Source organism: Bactrocera neohumeralis, chromosome 2, assembly GCF_024586455.1.
Source record: "Bactrocera neohumeralis isolate Rockhampton chromosome 2, APGP_CSIRO_Bneo_wtdbg2-racon-allhic-juicebox.fasta_v2, whole genome shotgun sequence".
NCBI classification, from domain to species: domain Eukaryota; kingdom Metazoa; phylum Arthropoda; class Insecta; order Diptera; family Tephritidae; genus Bactrocera; species Bactrocera neohumeralis.
In genome coordinates, this window is record NC_065919.1 from 31,942,309 (window position 1) to 31,967,103 (window position 24,795).

Here is a 24,795-nt window from a genome sequence, read left to right on the forward strand (position 1 = left end):
GATTTGTCTATCTTTGCATTATGAGATTATGTATACATATATAGATTATATCTTGAGACGATATTTGCATGACATACATATTTATATTTACTTGTAGTAAAAAGTTTTCATAAAAAGTAATACAAATAAAAACTGAAATTTAATATAAGGGTATATTTTTTGTACCAAGAAACTTAAATTTGTTTAAATATATATTTATTTTTTATCATTATAATTCAATTATCATGACTACATCTGTTTTCCTAATATTATACTAAAAGTATGCACCAATGTGGTATGTTCTAATATTTCACTCTGTGAATGCCACCGCATAAGGGGTGCACCCTTTATTCCTCCTTGAAATATTTGCGCACGCACAAGTTATCCTAAAGCGATATTCATGTACATATAATAATTGAAAACTATTTTACACAAAAATACTACGTACCAAATTTTTTTCAAAACTACTCAATTCGAAAGTTGCATCTTCATGTAAATCAAATAATTCGTTATTTTCGTCAGAACTGTGATTATGTACAATATGTATACAGATAATTCATATATAGTGAATTTACAGAGTAAAAAAACAATGGCAGTCACCTGGTTGATTGATCGTAAGCACCTCGCAGTGATAATTTACGATTATCCGGATTCATCACAGGATTTGAACCTTCCACTGAAAAAATATTTGTATTCGGTATATTATGGCGGTTCAAAGTCGATGACATTGAGCCAAACTTAGGAGCCTCGAATGCTTTTATTTGTCGCTTGAAAGCACGTGTTTTCAATACAAATAGTAATGTCAAGGTGATTGTGGTTAGAGACAAAATTGCGCATGCAGCTATCAAAGCAATCAGCACCCAGTTAACAACAGTTGGATCCACAACATTTTCCGAAGCCAAGTGAGGGACATCATTCAAAATTAATTGCCGTTTTTGCAACAAAATTTGTAACTTTATTATTATTAACGTATGTAAGTCACATATGGATTTAATGATCAATTCAAATTTTTACCTTTGTATCTCGAAACCATCTACAGGATCATTATTTTTGACAAAATGGGCAATGACATTTGTTATAAAAACTATTGTGTCGTTGCTTTCGAATCTACTAAGATGTATCTGGTTGGTGCTGTCTTCGATGAGATCAATGTTGCACATATCGTAGCCGTATGCTTCTTGAAATATTTGGCGAATCTAACCATATCTTCATCTGGTTAGATTCGCGAAATATTTCAAGAAGCATACGTCAGTAAAATATAATATTAAATCAAAGTAATAAGTGAAATGTGTATTTCACAGGAAACCGAAATGAAACATACAAATCCTACGTTGATGTGGATAACTACAACCGAACTCAAGAACACAAACTTAACCCGATCTTTCTTAGATACAACGTAAATCTTTATGGCTGCATTGGTTTTATGGGGAGGATTAGATGTATCTTTAGCAATAACTTGTTTATCAAAAAATCCATGCATATCCTCAGAGATATAATTTTCCAATCTAAGAGTTCCAGTCGTATGATTCATGGTAAAACGATTTGTTTTATGCCTGTCAATACCAGCAGCGATGCTTTCAATGGAGGTTTCGCCGATATTATAAAATACTGTATCGTTAACGTCAACATCATCCGCATCTGAATTATAAATTATTTATCTATACATTACAAATATAAACTTTTTCTTGCCTTTACGACCAATATCTCCTTTCCAATCGCATCATTTACAGAAACTCCTCCAGAGTACAAAGCTTGAGAAAATATTGGCGCATTATCATTGACATCGTTAACCTATAAGTGAGCAGTCGAACAACGATTATGATCTTTTTTATGAATTAAGTTCAATAAGAAAATTATTGGTTACTCAAATCAAGAGCGTATGCGAAAATTCGCCTAGCTCAGCAGAAGAACCTTTCAAAATTAACTACAACTACCCTATATTTAGAAAACAAATTTTCAATGTCTTCTTAAATGAGTAACTGTGTTGTGCTAGTTAAAAAATAGTAATAAAAGATAGCAATGCAAGAAAAAGTTGCTTGGACCTAAATTATTTTTCTATTTTATTGTTTTTGCACATTACCCCTCAACTTCAAAACTCAATGAACACTTTAGTATTCAGATATTAGATTTCTTCTATATACAAATAATCTCACGATGAGTCGATACCTAACTCATCAGAATTTATTAAATATCCACTATTAATACATTCAAGGCCAATTACGGCAGTAGTAAATATTCGTGTTTTTTACGCCCTATTTTTTATACCCTGAACAGGGTATATTAAGTTTGTCACGAAGTTTGTAACACCCAGAAGGAATCGTCGGAGACCCTATAAAGTATATATATAAATGATCAGTATGTCGAGCTGAGTCGATTTAGCCATGTCCGTCTGTCCGTCTGTCTGTCTGTATATATACGAACTAGTCCCTCAGTTTTTAAGATATCGTTTTGAAATTTTGCAAACGTCATTTTCTCTTCAAGAAGCTGCACATTTGTCGGAACGGCCGATATCGGACCACTATAACATATAGCTGCCATACAAACTGAACGATCGGAATCTTGTATGGAAAACTTTCAGATTTGACAAGATATACATATATAACGAAATCTGTTATATATTATTTTCTAAGGCAACAATGTAATCTCCGAAGAAATTGTTCAGATCGGTTAACTATAGCCTATAGCTGTCATACAAACTGAACGATCGGAATCAAGTTCTTGTATGGACAACTTTCACATTTGACAAGATATATTCACGAAATTTGGTATATATTATTTTCTAAAGCAACAATGTAATCTCCGAAGAAATTGATCAGATCGGTTAACTATAGCATATAGCTTGTGTTCAGTTTGTATACACTTAGTTACTAACAGAAATGCACCTGTGAAGGGTATTTAGCTTCGGTGCAACCGAAGTTAACGTTTTTTCTTGTTTTCTTTTAAGCTCAAAACATTAATTAATTAAAGTATTTCTTGTTTTAAATAAAATGATATTCGAACAAAACCCTTTGCGGTTAAAAGGAACTGTTAGGAACAAGAAACAGAACAGAGCCAAAAAGTATAATAGCAAATGGCACGTGGAATTCGGCACTGAACTCACAACCACTCTGCGGTAGCTAAAACCGAGCAGCGCTGACCGAAATTAGCTACCTACGCAAATGCGTAGATTAACCCGCTATATATGTAAAAGGTGTTAGATAGGTATATAAAATTATATTTTGAATAACTTTTGACGTTTTCAATTGTTAACTTAAAACGTAATTTTGTAAAGTAAAAATAATTTTTATTTGCCCTAACATTATTGTTCATTCCGTAAATTCCAGCAGGAAATGTTATTGGCTAACTTACATACATATGTACTGACTTGTCTCTATAATTACGTCAAGGATGAAATTCGCGTTTTTCGCGTTTGTGACGTTCCCATTTTTATCATTTGAGAGCTTAATGCGTATTTGGAGTTGGGGTTCCAATTCCCGATCCAGTGATTTAAATAGTCGCAGCGATAGCGTATTCTTGTTCAGCTGAAAATATTTGGCATGATGTATAAATACATCACCTGAAATGACCAAATTTGTGTATTCGTATATTATTTACATGACATTATAACAAATCACACCTAAGATGAAATAGTAAAGTTTGAAACGGTCCTCATTTTTCTCCAAACCTCCAAACCTTGGGATCATAAGCTTCTGGTAAAACACGCACTTCTTGCATACCCAATTCATTTTCTAAAAAAATAAGATTTAATAATAAAATTATATTTTTTTGAATTTCATACAAACCTGTGAAGTTGGTATAAAAGAAATTATTAAGGAATACCGGATTTTCTGATCTGTCTACGCAAACGACTTTAAGATTGTGAATTTCACTGGAAGAAGTGCCTCCGCCATGCACTGCATGAATATTTAACTGATTTAAGGATATTATTAAATTTTCATTTATTGAGGGAAATAGTAGATTTATTTCGTGTACATTTTAAGGAAAATTAATTATATGAAATCGAATAAATACATTGAAATCAACAGAAATAATTAAAATTAAAGGATAAAATAATTAACTACAAGTTGGACTATTCATTACAATATTATGCTTCTTATTCATTTAAAAAATATATAGTTTCTTGATAACATGAAGCAGGAATTCTTAAGACGGCAGTCAAATAATGCTTTATTTCAAGTTAGTGTGCAATATCAACCGAAGATGTTAGTTGGGTCTAAGTAATCAGAATGGACTCTGCCAATAACTGTCGCTTCATTATTAAATATAGAAAATTTTTTTTTAAATAATTTTTACAATAAACAGAATACTCTAATGCCTACACAATATTTCTAAAAATGTTTGATATAAAAATACTTTCTGAGATACACGAAATTTAGATGTAATTTAGAAATAGTCATGTATGGCAAATTTTAATGGTTACTACGAAATAGAAATATTATAGGTCTACAAATTATATACATACTTACATACATACATACATATGTATCTGAACATTGTTTTTTTATACATCCTATAGCAGGAATTTAATGACGCCTCGGTTAAAAAGCAAGTTTAGCAAATGAAAAAATTGCAACGTGACGCATATGGGTAAAATTTGTTACTCTATTATTATTGATTTATACTCTTACGTAATAAACGCCGGCCGGAAGTTTATGTTTCACGTAAAGACTAGATTGCTTCCGATTTTCTTTAATATAATAATACTCATGGGCATGTGTGAAAAGTATTAGCGAGAGATTGGTTTTGGTATATTACACTATGCGTATTGTTTTTCGTTGTGAGCTATACAAAAATTAAGTACCTTAACTATTGGTAATTACTTTACGTAACTAAGCAACTTATCTTCTCTAATAATGTTTATGACTTTATAAATTGTTTTTAAAAATTTCGACGTTAAGTATTTGATTTTTGTATCGAGATAATAAAAGCTATTTTACATTATTCACAATTAAGGGTTTGGTGTTTAGCTAATTGAATTATATATCTGAATAACGGGATCCATATGAATAAAACTTTAATAAGGAGTAGGCGAGCTAAGATATCTGACATATGAAAATAATCAAAACAAAAAAGAACATTAACTTCGGCTGCACCGAAGCTAATATACCCTTCACAGGTGCATTGCTTTTAGTAACTAGGTGTCCGGTTTGTATGGAAGCTATATGCTATAGTAATCCGATATGAACAATTTTTCGGAGATTATGTTATTACTTTTAGCAGTAATCCATATAAGATGTCGTGAAGATACCACGTCAAATGCGAAAGTTTTCAATACAAGCCCTTGATTCCGATCGTTCGGTTTGTATGGCAACTATATGCTATAGTGAGCCGATCAGAACAATTTCTTTCGATATTACATTATTTCTATAAACAATAAATCATACCAAATTTCGTGAAGATATGTATATCGTCAAATGAGGAAGTTTCCCATGCAAGCATTTGATTCCGATCATTCAGTTTGTATGGCAGCTATATGCTATAGTTAATCGATCTGAACAATTTCTTCGGAGATTACATTATTATCTTAGAAAATAACCTGTGCCAACTTTTGTGAAGATACATTGTCAAATGTGAAAGTTTTCCATACAAGAACTTTATTTCGATTGTTCACTTTGTATGGCAGCTATATGTTATAGTGTTCCGATACCGTTCCGACAAATGAGCAGCTTCTTGAAGAGAAAATGACGTTTACAAAATTTCAAAACGATATCTTTAAAACTGAGGGGCTAGTTCGTATATATACTCCACACAGACAGACGGACATGGCTAAACCGACTCAGCTCAACATACTGATCATTTATATATACACTTTATAGGGTCTCCGACGCTTTCTGGGTGTTGCAAACTTCGTGACAAACTTAATATACCCTGTTCAGGATATAATAATACTATTGTGATCTACATGGAAATACCTTGCGTTACAAGTTTGAGAAAGTTTATGTACTATAATATAGTATAAGTAAATATGTTATTAAGTAAATGTGTGTATATTCAAAATGTATATTTACCAAAGTCTGATGGCTTTATTGGGTTTGGGAAAAATTATTTTTGGGGCGTGAAAATTATATGCATGTACGTATATGTAGAAGAACTAGTCAATCTGGATAAGCGAGATGCAGCAATTTCTATACGCCAAAGCTCATAATAACCCCTTAAATTCTTGTTAGTGATTAAATATCCATTGTTGTCAATTCGGAATAAGTCGTTGTAATTTTTTACATGAATGGCATTACTTTGCGCTGAAAAAAGTGTTCTTTTTGATAAAGTTTCTGGTTACAAATACTCTGGTCAGATAAAATGTTTGATTGTAGTTGACTGCACTAGAGTTCAGATTTTATTGTTATGAGTAAATAATATATCAGAAATAACAAATTTTTCAAAATAGTAAAAAAAAGGAAAACGTTGACCTCTGACGCTGTCCTTCGAAAGAATAGCTCTATAATTTATCAAGCATCATCGTGAATTCAAATGTATACAGGTATCACGAATTTCTTAAAACTTACCTTGTGCAAAATGAAATTAATGAAATCGTATTTTCATGACATGAATATAAGAAATTTAAATATTTCAATTATGTACATATGTATGTATGTAGAGCTCTCAGAACTCAAGAGCCTAACAAAATGACTATGTTATTATAGCATCAAATAGTTTGATCAAGATATTACCTGGTGAAATATTTGCTATGGCGAAACTTATCTGTGAGTAAGGGGTATTCTCTTCATCTATGTCTACAGCTTTTAATGCGATCTTGCTGTATGTTTCCTTAAAAGAAAATATGTTAAAAAACGCTAAATGTGCTTAATTAACCGATATTAGTTTTTATTTTTAATAAAATATATATAGTTATGTAATATATACTCTTAAAATGGTTACCTTTAAATCAGTTTCTGAGAACTCTGGCGAGAATATTGAAGAATGTATCATTGTAAGCGCATTGTCTTTGACATCCAACAGCGTTATATTAGCAAAAGTGTATATCTGATTTATAGCTAAAACCGTTTTAAAAAATTACATTTTCCCAAAGCCACTATTTTCATACGACAACATATTTTCAAGGAAATATTTGCATACTAATCTTATTTTTATGTATTGTTAACATAAATATTCTCTCAATATATATAGAACCATTTAATTAATTTATGGAAATGTTTTCCCCTTATTGGCAATAGTTGTTGGATAATTATATGAGAGACAATATTGACTTGACTTAAGTACTGCGTTTTTAATTTATATAAAATTGTAAATAGAAACAAAGCTCCCACTCAGAAAGAATTTTAAACGGAAAAGAAGAAGTACTTGGCATAAATTTGTTTCATAAAAACGTCATTCTTTGAGCAAGTACTGCAGAGAACGTATGTATATTTATTAGAAAGTAGTAAAATTGCATTACCTTGCCCAAGTAACATTTCTTTCTTAATTAACGTTACATTTAGTGCAATAGAGCTAATTGCTAAAGTTACTGTAAAGTTTGTATTAGTATTTATTAGTTATGAGTTTTATATTCAAAAATAGTTTTGCTATAAATTTCGTACTTACGTCCACTTCCGGAATTGTGGTCTCTAATCTCAATTTCAATTACGTAAAATGTTACACAATTGTCTCTGTCTAAAACCGTATTATTTTGGAAATTCACAGATAAAATTCCATCCAATTTATTTAAATGACCTTTGAGTATTTTAATAAAAAATCGAGTCGACTGGATTAGAATTGTCCAAAGAAAAATAGAATATTTCTAAAAAGAATTAATAGTAAAAATATATTAAATTAATTTATTTTCACTTTAGCGCAATAAAAAGCACCAATAACATAAGTGAACAAAGAAACCTTCGTTATCAGTACATCTGCCTACCTGGTGCATGCATATGTGCTAAAATTTGCATCATGAGTAGTGACGGCGGTATTGAAGCTGTTATGGACTGGCAAAGGATTGAGACAAAAAAGACAAACAAACGGCCTATTTACAGCTCACCAACTGTTTCAAAGAAAAAACTATTGTTAGACCCAACACCTGGAACGTCCAAGAATTCTAATCGGTTTGCGATTCTTGAAAGCAGAGTGGAGACAGAGGATAAAGAGGAGACTGGAAGTGCTGAAAAGAAAACACAAAAAGACAAAGATGAATCAACTGAGCGAAATACGATTCCGAAGCCTCCGCCAATAATACTGGCTAACGTTAATGATATTAAGGGTATGCTAAATTACATATCGAAAACTGTTTCCAAAGAAGATTTTACATATAAGTCACAACGCGATGGTCAAATACGCGTTATGATTAAATCCGTGGATACTTATAGAAAATTTATAACAACACTTAAGAAAGACGAGGTTTTATTTCACACATATCAGTTAAAACAAGAGCGTTCTTTTAGAGTTGTAGTTAAGAATCTACATTTCTCTACACCAATTGACTCATTTAAAAGTGAAATTGAAGAGTTAGGACATAGCGTAAGGAATATTAGTAATATTAGGAATCGCATTACTAAGCATCCATTAAATATATTTTTTATTGATCTTGAACCGAACAATAACAATGCGGAAATATATAATTTGAAATACTTAAGCAATGCAGTTATTAAAGTAGAGCCTCCCAGGAAAGTAACTGATATAGTACAATGCTTTCGATGTCAGGAATATGGACATACCAAGATGTATTGTACAAAGACATTTAGATGCGTTAAATGTTCTATGTGCCATCCAACCACAGAGTGTCAGAAAGACAAGGATTTACCTGCCAAATGTGTTAATTGCTTACAAGATCATGCTGCTAGCTATAAGGGCTGCAAAATTTATCAAGAATTAGTTGCAAAGCAGAAGCCTAATAGTCGTTTCTTTAGTCAGCAATCAAGTAAAGCTCCTCAGGAGCATAAGGTTTCCACTTCTTACGGGACAAATGATTTTAACAACAGGAGTAGCTGCCCAACTTATGCACAGATACTACGCGGAAATAGAAATTTAAGTAACGAGGATCCATTCGAAAGAATCGAGGCTTTATTAGCAAAACAATTTGAATTAACAAACAATCTCCTCAATATGATATCTCTGTTAATATCAAAAATATGCAAGTAGATATTCGAATTGCTATATGGAATGCGAATGGGCTTACCAACCACACAGAAGAAGTAAAAATTATCCTCAAATCGGCACGATTCCGATTACTTTGGCGGCGGGGTAAAAAAAACGAATTTCCATATAAATGGGGTATGTGCGGATAGGGTAGCTTCTCCAGAGGAGGAATATCCGAAAATAATGTAAAAATAACTAAAATTTTTTGAAATATTCACGTTTAAAAATTCAAAAATTTGCACTAAGAAAACATGTTATTTCTCTATGTTTCTCTAAATTTTTTCACATTTTTCTCTTGTTATATTTAAATATACACTTTAAAGATTGAAATAAGTTCACATTTCACTTTTATTTTGTAATTTTTTACCTATATTTATTAATTTAAAAATCACTTAGAACACTAATCGTTGAAAAGGTTAGATTGTTTACAATTATGAGGAAAACGAGCGTTGCCACATCTCAAACACCAAATTTGTAGGATTCTTAACGATTTTTCTTTGTTTATATACATATGTATATATACATATGTTTACATATATACTATACATATGTAAGTATATGTATAATATGCGATTTATGTTTAATAAAAATAAATAAGTAAAAATCTATAATAATATTGTAAAATTTATATCATATCGGGGTGACTGAAGTACTTTTGCGTAGTACTCCTTTCTGCGTTAAAATAAAAAAAATATATTGAGTTTCGTTATAAAGTGGTTATATTTTTTGGTTATCTTGCACTAATATTCAAACAAACTTTGAGTTTTCATTACAAAATGGTTAAATATTATTATATAATATTATTATATAATATTAGTATATTATATTACATATTTGTTTATTAAATTTAATTAAAGAACATATCCATATGAATGGATAGAGGAATTTTTGGGAAAAAAGACATTTCAGCGAATTTCCTTATTATCACATGGCAGCGCTCCATTTCGTCGTAATTTTAGCACACACATGATGTTCACTACGAGTGTAAAATGTAATTTTTAAAATAAAGATTTCTTCGGTAAAAAAACTGTTAAAAGTGTAAAATGTGGATTTATTTAAAAGTTTATAGTTTAAATTAATTAATTTGAAGTGAAAAATGTGAGTAAAGTGTGTTTAATGCGGTAAAATAGCTTGTTGAAATGCTCGAATTTTGGGAATTTTTGAACTTTAAGTTCGAATATCTCGTAAACTAAGCGTTTGCGGTACCAATAACCCTATATATTTTTTAATCAGGAGGACTTCCTCTTTCCAACGGTACCTTCAAATCGCGGCGCCAAAGAAATCGGAATTGTGCCCTCAAATCTAATTACATTGATATATTTTTGATATCAGAAACTCATTTTACAAATAGGTCAGACTTTAAAATTCATGGATATGATCTAATTGTTGCAAATCATCCAGATAATAGAGCTCATGGTGGCTCTGCGATATTAATAAAAAGCGGGCTTAAATATAATATCGTGGAAATAATAAATGAAAACGCTATACAGGCCGCTTGCATTAATGTTAAATGCATGTCATTTAATATTAATGTGTGCTCAGTGTATTTTCCACCACGATTTTGTTTCAAAGAACAAGACTATTGCAATTTTTTTTAGAAAACTTGGCTGTAAGTTTATTGGCGGTGATTATAATGCCAAGCATCCTTGGTGGGGATCAAGATTGGCAAATCCCAAGGGAAGAGAGTTGTATAAATGTATAAATACCAACAATTTTTCAACAATATCTACGGGGAAACCAACGTATTGGCCATCAGACCCCCGTAAAATACCAGATATTTTGGATTTTGCAGTTTATTTTGGAGTATCACGACATCATCTGGATATTTCTGACAACTTTGACCTAAGCTCAGACCATTGGCCTATTATAATTACTTATGGCGCTGCTCTTCCAGCACTCTCAAATAAATATAAAATTGTCACACCTAGGACAAATATTTTGCTACTTCAAGATTGGATAGATACCAAACTAAATACAAATATTTCTCTCAAAACTGATTTAGAAGTGGATACGGCTGTGGAAACATTTACAAACATCATTCATGAAGGAGGTATGAGGAGTACTGCACCAGCTAAAACTATGGTAGCGAATACTGTTTTTATGTCAGCTGAGCTTAGGAACCTTATAAGTAACAAGCGAAAGCTTCGGAAAATTTGGCAAACCAGTAGGTGTCCATTAGATAAAACAAGGTACAATACAGCATCAAACCAACTTAAAAAACGCTTACATGAAATAAGAAATGAAGCAACTGCAGAGTTTCTTAAAAGTGTGGAACCTAACGCGAAAGACTACGAATACAGCCTTTGGAGAGTTACCAAATATTTAAAGCGACCTACAAAGCGAAATGTTACCATACGTAATTATAACGGAGATTGGTGTAAAACTGCCATAGATAAGGTTGAAGCATTTGCACAACATTTATACTCAACGTTTCAACCAAATTCAAACCTTGCACCTGAAGATACTGAAATAATACAGTTCCTGGATGTACCTTGTCAAATGTGTCTTCCAATTCGTAAAATAACTGTTTCTGAAATTAAAAAAGAATTCGCCAAACTGAACCAAAAAAAGGCACCAGGCTACGATAAAATTGACGGAAGAGTTACGAAAATGCTCACTCAAAAGAGTATTATATTTTTATCACTAATTTATAATGCAATTTTGAGGTTACACCACTTTCCTACACAATGGAAATGTGCGGAGGTTATAATGATTCCAAAACCAAACAAACCCGAAAATATTTTGTCGTCCTACCGTCCTATTAGCTTGCTGGTGACATTCTCTAAAGTCTTCGAAAGAATACTTATGAGTAGATTGTTACCAGTTTTGTATAAATGCAATATAATACCGGAACATCAGTTTGGGTTTAGGAGAGGTCATGGGACTCCAGAGCAATGTCATCGTATAGTGAATATAATTACAGATGGTTTAGAGGAAAAGCTGTATTCTGTGGCAGTATTTCTGGCATCCAGGCTTGTTAAATAAACTGAAAAAACTACTTCCTGCTCCATTTTTTCTCTTATTGAAATCATATTTAGACAATCGCCACTTTTATGTTCAAATGGAAGGAGAAACGTCAAAACTATACAGTATCCGTGCTGGTGTCCCACAGGGCAGTGTTCTGGGACCTATCCTTTACACAATATTCACTGCTGATCTTCCTGTTGTTAGTGATGTTCAAGTAGCCACTTACGCTGATGATACAGCTATAATTGCATCCAAAACTACTGCGGTGGAAGTAACTGAAGTTATTCAAAATGAAATAATAGAAATTGAGCGATGGCTTAAGAAATGGAAAATAAAGGTTAATGCTGAGAAATCGAAACACGTCACATTTGCTCTGAGAAGAGGAGACTGTCCGCCTGTATTTTTGAATAATACACAAATTCGACTTAGTGATTCCGCAAATTATCTCGGACTCGATATTAATCGAAGAGTAACTTGGGAAAGCCACATTAAAAGCTTGAGAAAGAAGCTCAATATTAAAACAAAAAAAAATGAATTGGCTTCTTGGGCGAAAATCACAGCTTAGTTTGGAGAACAAAGTTCGACTTTATAAGGGTATCTTGAAGCCTATGTGGACCTATGGTATCCAGTTATGGGGTACTGCAAGCCAATCAAATATTGAAATCCTTCAACGATATCAGTCCATCACTCTTAGACTTATTGTTGACGCCCCTTGGTTTGTGGCTAATGATCAAATACACAAAGATTTAAATATTAAATATGTTAAAGAAGAAATAAAAAGTATAAGCACAAGGTATGTTGAAAAGCTACATGTTCATGAAAATGTTCTGGCAATAACTCTACTGGATAATAGCGATACAACTCGAAGGCTTAAAAGAAATCACGTTTTAGATTTACCTTTTAGAGATTAAACTTTGTAAATATTGTAAATAAATTCTTAATTATAGAATTTTGAATATAATAGCTGTTCTCACTGGAGTTCAACTATTTATGTTATATTATTATTTTTGAACTAATTTACTTATTGTCTTACTGATAGATTGTAAATAAATAAATGCAAAAAAAAAAAAAAAAAATTAAATAAAAAAATTTATTGATTTCTTTAGATCCTCCATTCACGATATTGTATTCCAATACATTATGTGGAGCTGAAATAAACATATGTAAACCATTTCGATTGTTGTTTTATGAACTTGAGGCACGGTTAGGACTTCTGCTATTCGTACCAGAAAACAATCAAAGTGCTCAAATACTTTATTTTAGAACCGACTAATTTGGCAAAAACGTTTAGATTTCAGAGTAAGAATAATAGGAATTCTGTTTAACACATATCTTACGAGTGTTACCGTCTCTGTCGTCGTCGTGTGCTCTCATTTGAGTTATATAGAAACCGGTACTGGCGTTTTCGTATAATGAAATAGTTTGTTTAAAGTTATCCAATTTTGGAATCTGATTATTAATATCTATTATTTGTAAAGCAATGGAAATGGAATATACATATACATATGTATGTATATAAACATTTTCAACGTTTTGTAATGTGATTACACAAACTTTTAAATTATACATTTCTTTACCTTTCCAGATGTCATATGCTGTCCGTCCTTTAAAATGATATTATAATTCAAGGTATAAATTTTCGGTATATCGCACTGTATGTTATCGCTGACGCTTAATACGCCACTCAAATTATTTATACTAATCATTCCATCTTCAATCAAGTTGTCAATTGAGCTGAAGTTAAATTTTAATTTATGGCATTTCAGTGGAATTACTTCAGTATTTGAAATAATCACTCACCGTAAAGTAAAAGAAATATTATTATTGCCAGGCCATCTATGTCAAAAGCGCAAATAGTACCTGTAAATTTAAATTACCATGAATTATACAGCTAATATGTCTAATATTTACAAGAATCTCCCTTTAATTACCTATAGGAGTATGGTTAGCTTCCCTTTCTGGTATACTTTTAAACACTTCAAGAGAGCCCGGTTGAAGTCGAGGGGGATTGTCATTGACGTCCTCAATGTGCACCAACATAAAGCTTAATAAATGTTAAACAATCGAGAGAATCAATATTTATATAAAATATAAAAATCAATTTTTGAAACATTTTAACCCATTAGCAGTGTCAAAAATATTATTTTGAAGGACTGCACTTACGAACTGGAGACATTTTTTAGAAATAGTAATTGAGTGTCTACCCAAACAAGATCTTTATCGAACTATTAATCTTTCAATAAAACAGGTTTAAGTAATATTTGTTTGAAAGAGTTACTGCACACTATTTTATGTTATAACGTTTATGCGTTATTAACTTTAAACAAACCTGCTGAGGAAGCATCATTGATTTCTTGTTGGAAATCTATAACTTCAATCACCAAAACGATTGTGTCATATACTTCATAATCTATTAATCGATCAAAATCTGGATTAACACGTAAATAATAAATGTAACGTTAGTTACAGTTGTTTTGTATTTTAATATCACTTACTACATACTTACATTACAACGTCATCAACATCCAAATCAGTCGCCAATAACTGTGCTATATATGTACCACTGCTGCTGTTTTCGAAAACATTAATATCGTAAATTTCTTTCTCAAACGTTGGCCATTCATCGTTCCAGTTAAAAAGTTCAATTTGCAATGCGAGTCATTTCCTAGCTCTTGGAATAGTAAAACATCCAATTTCGACTCCAATAGTTGAATGCTCATTGGATATATAACTATCTCCGGGATATGATCGTTAAAATCTTGAATTACAAATTTTGATAAACTTCGAATAGCTGAATTGGGATGATGCATACTGGTGCATCAATAGCCTTCAAGTAGAAGTACTGTAAAAATAAATAAGGACTTAATTAATAGCAAGAAAATATACATACATACAATTACATAATTGAGCATAACTAGAATAGGTTTATACAAATCATATATGTATTTATACTTTTGCAACATATTGCTACAGAATATAACAGGCATAAGCCGGTAACAGTGCTTTCCCCAGAACGTCTTGAAAAAAAAAACACTTTGCGGTGTTCACCATTACTCGGCTAGGAATTATCCGAAAATAAAAAACCAAGACAAATTAGTCAAAGTATAATCAAATCTTCCCCCCAACGTTCTCTGATATTTTTTTTTTTGCATTCAAAAATTTTTGGCGGCCTTCTAAAGTGTAAACTGTTATTTTCCACTAAAAATTCCGCCATTTTGTGGGTGGATAAACCATTTTGTGAAATGTTAAACAATAAGATAAGCCAAAAAAATCGATTTTTCGAAAGTGAAAAACCCTATCCCCTCCCCCCCTTAATAAAACTCAGAGAGCATTTAATTAGTATGTGACATGTTAATAGTATGTGGCAGTGGCTAAAATAGATAAAAGCGAGTGAGGATGGTTTAGTATAATTTTCTTTTTGATTGTAATCCATTAGCGATTTCGTCGAACAATGAAGTTGAAGCCTTAAGCTACATATATTTTCCAATATTGCCAACAGCTCAATGTATTTAGCCGACTATGATACGTGCAAGAGTATAAAATAACTTAGCCCTTCCTTACTTGTTTAGAAATTGTGTTTTACCTGTTCTTCTTTCTCATTAAATGTTGCAAATAATAACGCGTTTATCCATATTGGAGCAGCATTATCTTCCCTTTCAGATCGTGCTAGACGTTTGTTTGTTGAATCATCTAAAATTAACTGCTTCTTGTTGTCAAAACACTTTAGGATTCCTAAAATACATTTTGGCACCTGCGAAAAGCGAAAATTTCTCCATCGGTTTCAATCATAATGTCCTTGTTGGCTAAAATATTTTTCTGTAAATATTATAAAACTTACATATATACCATAATTAATACCAAATGACCACAAGGGGTTTTACCCCATTTTGTCCTAGACCCTTGTGCATGGTTATTGTGGTTATTTGCGATGCTACAGTGGGATAACACAAAATTATTAAATAAATATGTTACATACAACTATTGATATACAAAAATAAATTTTCAATCCAATTAAAAAATTTATGTCATAATAATGGAATATATATAAATGAACAGGGGTCTTTATGTGAGCCGGTGTCGAAATCGTGACGCCGCCCACATTTTGGTGAAAACCCATATCCGGGTTCTACTCGACCAATTTCAACCAAATTCTGTAGGTGACATTATGTTTACATTCCTATGTTACAGTGCGTAAATGGGTGGGGCCACGCCTACTTCTTATATAGTATAACACGCTTTTAAATTTCATCTGACACTTTCACTTTCCAGTATTAAAATAAACCATCAACGAATATCTCGAATAAAACTTTGCACACGGCTAACTTTATCTGCACATATCGGCGAATATTTGTGATATCTTAATGAAATCGCAAAAAATTAATAAAATAAGGTGATAACTGGATCTTACCCATATACAATTAATATTAGAATTTTCAAACATCCGGTTTTCGTAAATAGTAAAAAATAAAAATATATATGCATAGTGATTTTTGCCCGAATTTAAACCGTTTAAGTCTTTCGAAATGTGCGATATTTTAATCAAATTAATAAATGTTTTTTGGCTGTATTTTTTTTTTTTGTTGTGGCGCAGTGTCTGCCGTTGCACCGTCCTGTTAGAACCACATGTTTTCCAATCCCAATTCATCAAGTTGCGGCAAAAAGAACTTGCTGGTCATTGCTCTGTAGCGCTCACTACTCACAGTAACCGTTTGGCGGTTTTGGTGGTGATTAAGGATGACTTGAGCGTATGTTAGACGCGATTGGCGGTCAGCAGCTAACAGCTGATGCACCGTCTGGATTTTGTACGGAAACATCTTCAAATCTTGTACCAAAATTCGCTGTAAACACCGTCGACTGATAGCCATTTGCGTGGCACGTCGTCTGGTCGATGTCGACGGCGATTCCATGACATCCTCGGCAACAGCAGCAATATTATCTGCAGAACGGCTACTCCGGGGTCTGCCACGCTTGGCAGCATCTCGTGTTGTGCCAGTCCCTTCGAGGCGAGCCGCTAAACGCCGCAGTGTTTCACCAGTAGGCGTCGGACGGCCAGGAAATCCGCGACGACATTCACGTTGTGCCAAAGTCACCGACCGATTACTGGTCAAATAAATTTTTCTGGAGCAGTGTAGCGTACCATTGTTTATTTACGTGTATTTCGCATGTGTTTACTACACAAATGTCAAAACAGAACTGACATTAGAGGTCAATTGCAAAATTTATAGCATCTTCTGATAGGAGGAGAACTTTTGCGCCACCATGTATTAAAGGTTTACCTAAATATGAATGTAGTTGGCCTATATGATGATTGTCATTTTTGCTGGCACGAGGTTAAATATGGCAATAAAACTATGTGACTCTATAAATATTGCGTCTAACAATGAATGCTTAATTTCTCCCAATTCGTATAATCTTGAAACATGTAGCTACAGAGTACTTATGTATGAATACAACAAAGTTAATAAGTCATTCTCGCTATTAAACCAATAAACTTAATAACGATTTTTGAAAATTATCAGTAAAAGAGCATCCGGACCAACTATTAAAATTGTAAATCCAGTCAATATTTTAAAATGTTGGGGAGAATTAGTGTATCCATCTCAAAAGTTGAAAATAGGAGGAATTTCTTTCATAAAGGGCATATTGGGTATGTAACCGCTTCCAATTGAAATTTAATTACACAAACAAATTGTTAAAATATGAACTGAAATGAACTAGTTGCCAACTCTACAAAGGTCATTCCGTTTTATAAAAGTTATTTTGTTTCTCCAATAAAGTCAACCTACATCCTAAGGTCAGTAGACCTCATATCATGATTACAAGCAGAGAGGACAAGAACATTTTTTACTAATTTTCAATATACTCTAGCATTATGTTATTACATATATTAGTTTTTTGGCTCTTAAAAGGTTTAATATCAACTATATTCGACACTAACATTAATTTGATATTATTATATTACAGTGCGAAAATGGGTGAAATCGGACTGCAATCACGCATACTTCTGATATAACACAATTTTGAATTCCATCTGATTCTTTCACTTTCCAATATTCAAACTAAGCACCAACGAATTTATCGGGCTAAACCTTATAATTAAAAATTCACATATCAGACGAAAACTGTTGGATAAAATTATTCAAACCGCAAGGCATTGAATGTATAGACCCCAATTTTTATTGCGAACTTTTTATCAAAAATATAGGTTAATCTCTGAGATATATTACAGAAACTAAGAGAATCCTTATCTGAAAATAATATGGGTAGAATTCGGCTGACTTTATACTACATATATTGGCCAATGTGCGAGTTATACAAGTGTCCTTTGCTATTGCCATCCCCTCTGTCAAATTACAGTTCTATATCTTATTGAATACTACCCCCAACTCCTAAATACAACTTATAATAATTTTCGTTGTTCTAACAAGTTTTATGCAGAATATTTAATATTGTGGATCAGACTTATATAACATATTATGTACATACTTATGTATATCTGACTGAAATCTGTATATCAGTTAAATACAGATTTCAGTCAGATATACATAATTCACTCAGATTTCACTCTGAATGCACAGTTACTGTAGTTTATCATGTCGTCATAGATACGTTAGGTAGTTTCACATTACTCATATACTCCCAAAATTTTTCATATGAAAAAACAATCTATGAAAGAAAAATTTTAAAAATGTTTGCCATTTCCACATGTGACAAGTTCACTTCTTTTTAGGTGAATTACTATACTGACGACATTTGGTCTTGTTTTATGTATTACTTAAATGTTTTCAAATAAATAGTTATGGATTCTTTGTTTTTACCATTATATTATTAACTACAGAATAAAAAAAAATTTCAAATTGTATATGTAGCATATGTATGGCCAAAGGCACTTGCGTTAATAACTTTAACACTATTATTATTTAAAATATTTTCGTTTTTCAATCGCGTTTTGTGTCTCACGAGAAAGTGATCTTTCCCAAATGTTATAACAAAATACCTATAAAGTTCAATGCAGAAGTTTCCATTTAACCAATATATAGTATAAATTACAAGCAGTTATCAGATAGAAATTCAGAGTAATGTAGTACACATATTTCCACAAGGTAAAAATCCAATAAATTATATAAAATTTTTGTTATTATTTTTTTATTTATATTGAAATAATACAGCTCGTTCAATCAAAAACTCTCAGGTCAATTACAAAAGCTCCATGGTATGTTTCAAATCATACTATTCACAGAGATTTAAAAATATGCAAAGTGAAAGATGAAATAAAAAAGTTTAGTGAAAGATACAAAATCAGGTTAGAGATCCATCCCAATCCTTTAGCAGTGGCATTACTACAGGCACCCACTACAACAAGGTTAAAAAGAAAAGACATATTAAACTTGTAAACCAGCACGCATGCACGTAATGTAAATACATAACTTTAGCACAAACTAGTGTATGATTATGTTATTTTAACATAAGAAAATAGCAAATAATTATGTAAATTAGTATGTATGTCGTTTGGATTTTTATTTTTATTATACTGTCACTAAACAGAGGGTCACTTAATGAAGTAACACTCACAATTTGTTTGTACCTTAACAGCACATTTACTTATTGTCTATTAACATTAAGACAGATTGTAAATTTAACTTGAATAAAAAAAAAAAAAAATTTATCTAAATTTAAGTTGCACACTTAAAAAAATGTAAAATTTTGCCCAAAAATTAAATAATTTTTGGCTCCAATGTCATTGTATGGGAAAAATAACCCAAATTAAACTGACAAAATCAACCAGAGTAAAGGACCAGCATTCGAGTATGAACAAAAATGTATTACTCCTTGTATACAGGTGAAGCTAATAAAAGCGTTATAAAAAATCAAAACTTTAGGATGATTTGTTTTCGAGTTACAGCTGCAGCCAAAAAAAGCAAAAACAAAAAAAGATATTTTTTCGAATTTTCACCTCAGATGTGCCCCTTAATTCATAATCTAAAACCTTGTATAAATACATGTTAGGGTACATCAATCGCGATGGTTTCCTAAAAAGGGTCCAAGAACAATATTCGTTTTTAATATATTTATAGAAAAATACATAAGGACGTCCTATGTTCGGGTATAACCGAACATTTTAGTCTACTTATACAGTGCCTATAGTTGATGTATTAGCGAAAATATTTGTAAAACTCTGCGGTATATTATTGAAATTCTGAGAGATGTCACCTTGTGAAAAAAGGGGTAAAATCGGGTAACTATTTCCCACAGGATCGGGTCACTATTTGTGGTTCCTTCCTAATTACATTAATTTAATCATTTTGGCAGCTCTTGCGACAGCTTGATAATATTCAAGTGAAATTTGGTGATAATAACGCCCATTCTTTTGCTGAAAATATCGGCCAATGTGTGAGATATATAATTGAAATTAAGAGAGAACTGTGTAACAAAAAAGGCTTGCATTGGATTGATACTTCCCCAAGTCCCCATATACCTAATAGACAAATTTTCAAACTTCCGGCTGTCGGTATACCCCATATATCGGCCAAAATGTGAATTATTTTAATTATATTAAGTGGACTTATTTTTCTCCTAAGGAAGCATCTACATATGTGCTGAAATTGGATAAAACCGGCTGAAAACTTGTACTAGCCCTCAGAATATATGTATAACCAAAATCAGGAAACAAACACCCGGTTGACTTTACACCTTATATGGTATATTGTTGAAGGTATGTTAGTACCTTACTGAAACTCAGAGAGCATCTGTTTCTGTTAATAATATGTAGTAATGCCAAAAATAGATAAAGGCAATACTCCACCCATCTCCCCTTTATATATTAAAATATTTTGAAACTTCCGGTTAGCTTTATGCCGTATATATGGTCAAGATCATCAATTTCCATCTTCTGGTGGACGTTTTGCAGATCAACTCAATATATTAAATTTTGTCTCTTTGGTTAAGTTTATGCCAGATATGTATTACTTATTTGAGGGTGATTTTAATATAATTTTTCTGACGGGAAGTAAAATATATTTATTAAACAAAAATACACATAATATAACTTAATAAAACACCAAAGGTGATCGAATAATGAATGTTGAATTCTCTCGCAAATTTTTTTTAATAGCTATGTCAACACCAGAAGGTATTTCCAGCTTTGGTCCTTGTAAGTTGCAAGAGTATGAAATTTTTGGTTACATCCGAAATTAGCCCTTCCATACTTGTTCAGTATCTGTTATTCATCTGAGGCGTAAACAACTAATATGTCGAACCTTTGTGCCTGAAACACAAAAAAATACATATGTGAAACCTGTCTAACCAGCCATTTCAACTATAAATCGGAATACCCATGACGTCAATGTAATTCTCTGTTTTTGGTGGGATCAGAAGCGCGTGCTGTATAATGAGCTTTTCAAACCGGGTGAAACTATTCATCAAATTCAGAAAAATGGAAATATATTATAGCCTCAAATCGCCATTACTTTAAATAATACAATTTTACATGCCTTTTTAAGTAAACGTTCACATTTAAAGAAAAAATCCGCAGGGATATAGGAATACACAAATTTCAAATCCATATACATAACTCACTACGAGGAGGCTGTATAGGAGCCGGAAACTACCACGCCCACTTCCTATATAAAACAATTACAAATTCCATCGGATTCTTTTACTTTCCAGTCTTCCCAGTTTACAAATCAGGCATCAATAAAAATATCGAGGTAAGACTTTCCACACATAGTACCTTTAAAGTCATATATGTACATATGTATATAATGGCTTAAAATGGTCAAAATCGGAACAGAACTGTAAAATCGCGTAAATATTACCTCTATTATATGTGCAAAAATTTTTTACTCTGTTACTCACTGTACACAACGGGCAATTAATTTGAATTTGCAATTTTATATATTTTGGCTATAGCTTGATTAAAATTTTTTTTCAGCTACAGAATGCCTCGCATTGTATAGTGAAAATGCATTTCCATGTTAACAGTACTTTTTATTTTTTTGTTATTCTAATTTTAAGGTAATTTTGCAAAAAAATATATTTTTGCATTTATAAATAATTTCTATGAAGATTTCCCATGAATTTGTTTTGTAAATCGTTTGAAAGTTTGTGTGCTTTACAAAATTAGCTCGAAATATAAAAGACCGGCATGCGATGAAAAAATAAAGCTGCTCACAGCATGATCGCCTGAAGAGTAAGATCGCATAGCAAGAAGGATATTTTACCTCTTGTAAAGGTAGCCACAAATAAGATGTTGCTGCACCAACATAGAAAAGCTGCGAAGTATATGTTTGGGCTTTAGTTACGCGAGATGTAAAGTAAACGTGAAAATATTAACATTCGAAATAAATTGGAAAATAAATAATTACGTTTTTAACTTGTATAAGCACAGAAAAGCTAGTTTGTGTTTTACTCATTAAACGTAATAAATTAAAAAACTATAATTATAATTAGATAACATAATTTAGTTTACTTATTCTTACTAAAACATAAAAAAACGAAATAGAAGACAATTTCGAACGAACGAAAAAGTCCGACAAAAAATTTAAGTGTGGAGGCAAGCTTTGCCCATATAAGTACATACATATATAAAAACTTATTTATAAAAAGGTATCTCAACACGCCCACTTTTAGCATTAACTGTCTCCCAGCATGTACAAATAAAAGTTGAACTATCCATGCGATCAGTATAAAGTTTTCCGTCCAAGTGGTCCATTTCATGTTGCGCTATTCTTGCGTTCCAACCACTTAATTCAACTTTATTTTCTACGCCGTTGAAATTTTTTCCTTTTAACATAACTGAATGAAAACGTTCCACTTCTGCAGAATAACCTCGAACACTCATACAACCTTCCGGATGTTTATGCTTTTCGTAGTTAGTTACAGTCAATGTTGGATTTATTACAACCTGGTAAATAATTCATTAATTGCAAATTTTTAAATTATATCACATATTACTGTTAGTGGTAGTGTAGACATCTTTCTCGCTTCGTAAACAGGTTTTGGCAATATGTCTATTAATCCTTCTCGAAACTCCATCACAATGATTCGAAGCGAAATTCCAATTTGTGGTGCTGCAACGCCAACGCAATCGAACTTTCGTAATACTTTGATCATTTTTTCAACAATATGTTCTACCTCTTTACTGTTAATAAGGTCTCCAGGCACTTCTGCAGCTTTTGTGCGTAAAACTGGATCCCCAATTTGTGTGAAATGCTCATAAGGAGGATTACGTATAGACTTGGGCGTCCAAAACTCTTGGTAAAGTTTTCGAAAGGTTTTCTCCTTTTTATTTTATAAAAGCTTACATAATAATACAATTATTATACAAACTTAAGAAAATACGCAGCACTAGCATCATGGGCTATCGGCCGACTGGTTATGTTATATGCGTCGAAGAAGGTCGCTGTCTTTCAAAAAGTTGTAGATTTTCGAAATGTTGTTGCTTGAGGGATCCATCAATAAAATTATTGGATCAGTATTATTGAAGTTTGACAGTCTATGAGTTTGAAGTGCTGGACAATGTTGCAGAAGATGCAATAGATTTAAATCTGAATCACAAAATGGGCATTGGTTGATCTGAGTGCCATTTAGTATGTGAGCGTGTGTGATAATGGAGTGGCCAATGCGAAGTCTGATATATGGAATGATATAATTAGATGAAAGCGATGACGGAAAGGATGGTTTGATACGATTTGAATTTATTTTAGAGTAGTGGTGTCTGTAATTCATCCAATCAAGCGCCAATTTAGTGGATCTTTGTTGAATAATAAGCCGTTTTATATCACTCTTAACAAACAAGGCAGATGTAGTTGTTGGAGTGATGCACACCTCCTTAGCCACCGAGTCCGCAAAAGTATTTCCAATGATTCCAGAGTGACCGGGTATCCACATTATTTTTAGTCTATGTGCTAACGAAAACAACAGCGATCTAATGCCAATAATGACGTCATTGTAGTTACTGCGGTTTTTTAAAGCTTGAAAACACGATAGACTATCTGTACAGATGATGAATTTACCAAGGTTTTGTTGGGCATACTGGACAGCTTTGAGAATACCCGTAGCTTCAGCGGTAAAAATTGAACAAAATGGAAATAATAAACCATACGATATTCTTTGTTGGTTATCATCAACTACAGCAAAAGATGTATGCGACGATTTGGAGCCATCAGTATATATAAACTGCCAACCAAAAGATTTGAAGTGCGCAGATAATTCCAAAAATCGAGATTTATACACAGTGCTTGGAGTGATGGATTTGCGAAGAAAAGTAAGATCACTAATGAAAGAAGATTCATTTACTTTCCACGGTGGAATATATTTACTGCAAGGCAGCAATATTTTAAGCGGCAACTCATTGGTTTTAGCAAACAAAGCACTTTTAAAAATAGAAGACGGTATTTTAGGAGACCTCTTTCTGCAAAGTGATGATTGAAAGTCCTTTTTTATAGTAAAGTTCGTGCTGAGTATGAGTTTTGAATAAAGCTTATTTAAGCTATCTTCCACTGCATCTTTTAGAGAAGGTAGGCCAGCTTCCGTCAGTATGTTTTTAATTGGCGATGTTGGAAACACTCGAAGAGAACAACGAACTGAAGAATGATAGGGCGCAGCAAGCATCTTTAGATGATTCTTAGAATGATGTCCATAAATTTCCAAGCCATAATTAATTACAGATGAGATGAGGGCTTTAGTGACGTTGACCAGTAAAGCCGAGCCGATGAGTGAGCGCTTACATGAGAGGTATTTAATAATATTTAAATTAACAAAAAGTCTTTTTCTTATATACTG

General features: G+C 32.2%; 1 protein-coding gene and 1 pseudogene across 1 annotated transcript; both read right to left on the reverse strand.

Annotated features, from left to right (window-relative positions):
- Positions 1-173: 173 nt before the first annotated feature.
- LOC126751380 (protocadherin Fat 4-like) lies at positions 174-15,807 on the reverse strand (annotated as a pseudogene).
- Positions 15,808-21,984: 6,177 nt separating this feature from the next.
- Positions 21,985-23,298, reverse strand: LOC126751381 (peptide deformylase, mitochondrial-like; the record flags this gene model as incomplete). The annotated part of the gene is made up of 2 exons (XM_050461597.1): positions 21,985-22,915; positions 22,966-23,298. Coding segments are annotated over 2 exons (645 nt in total), but the record flags the coding sequence as incomplete, so codon positions are not given.
- Between the last annotated feature and the right edge of the window lie 1,497 nt (positions 23,299-24,795).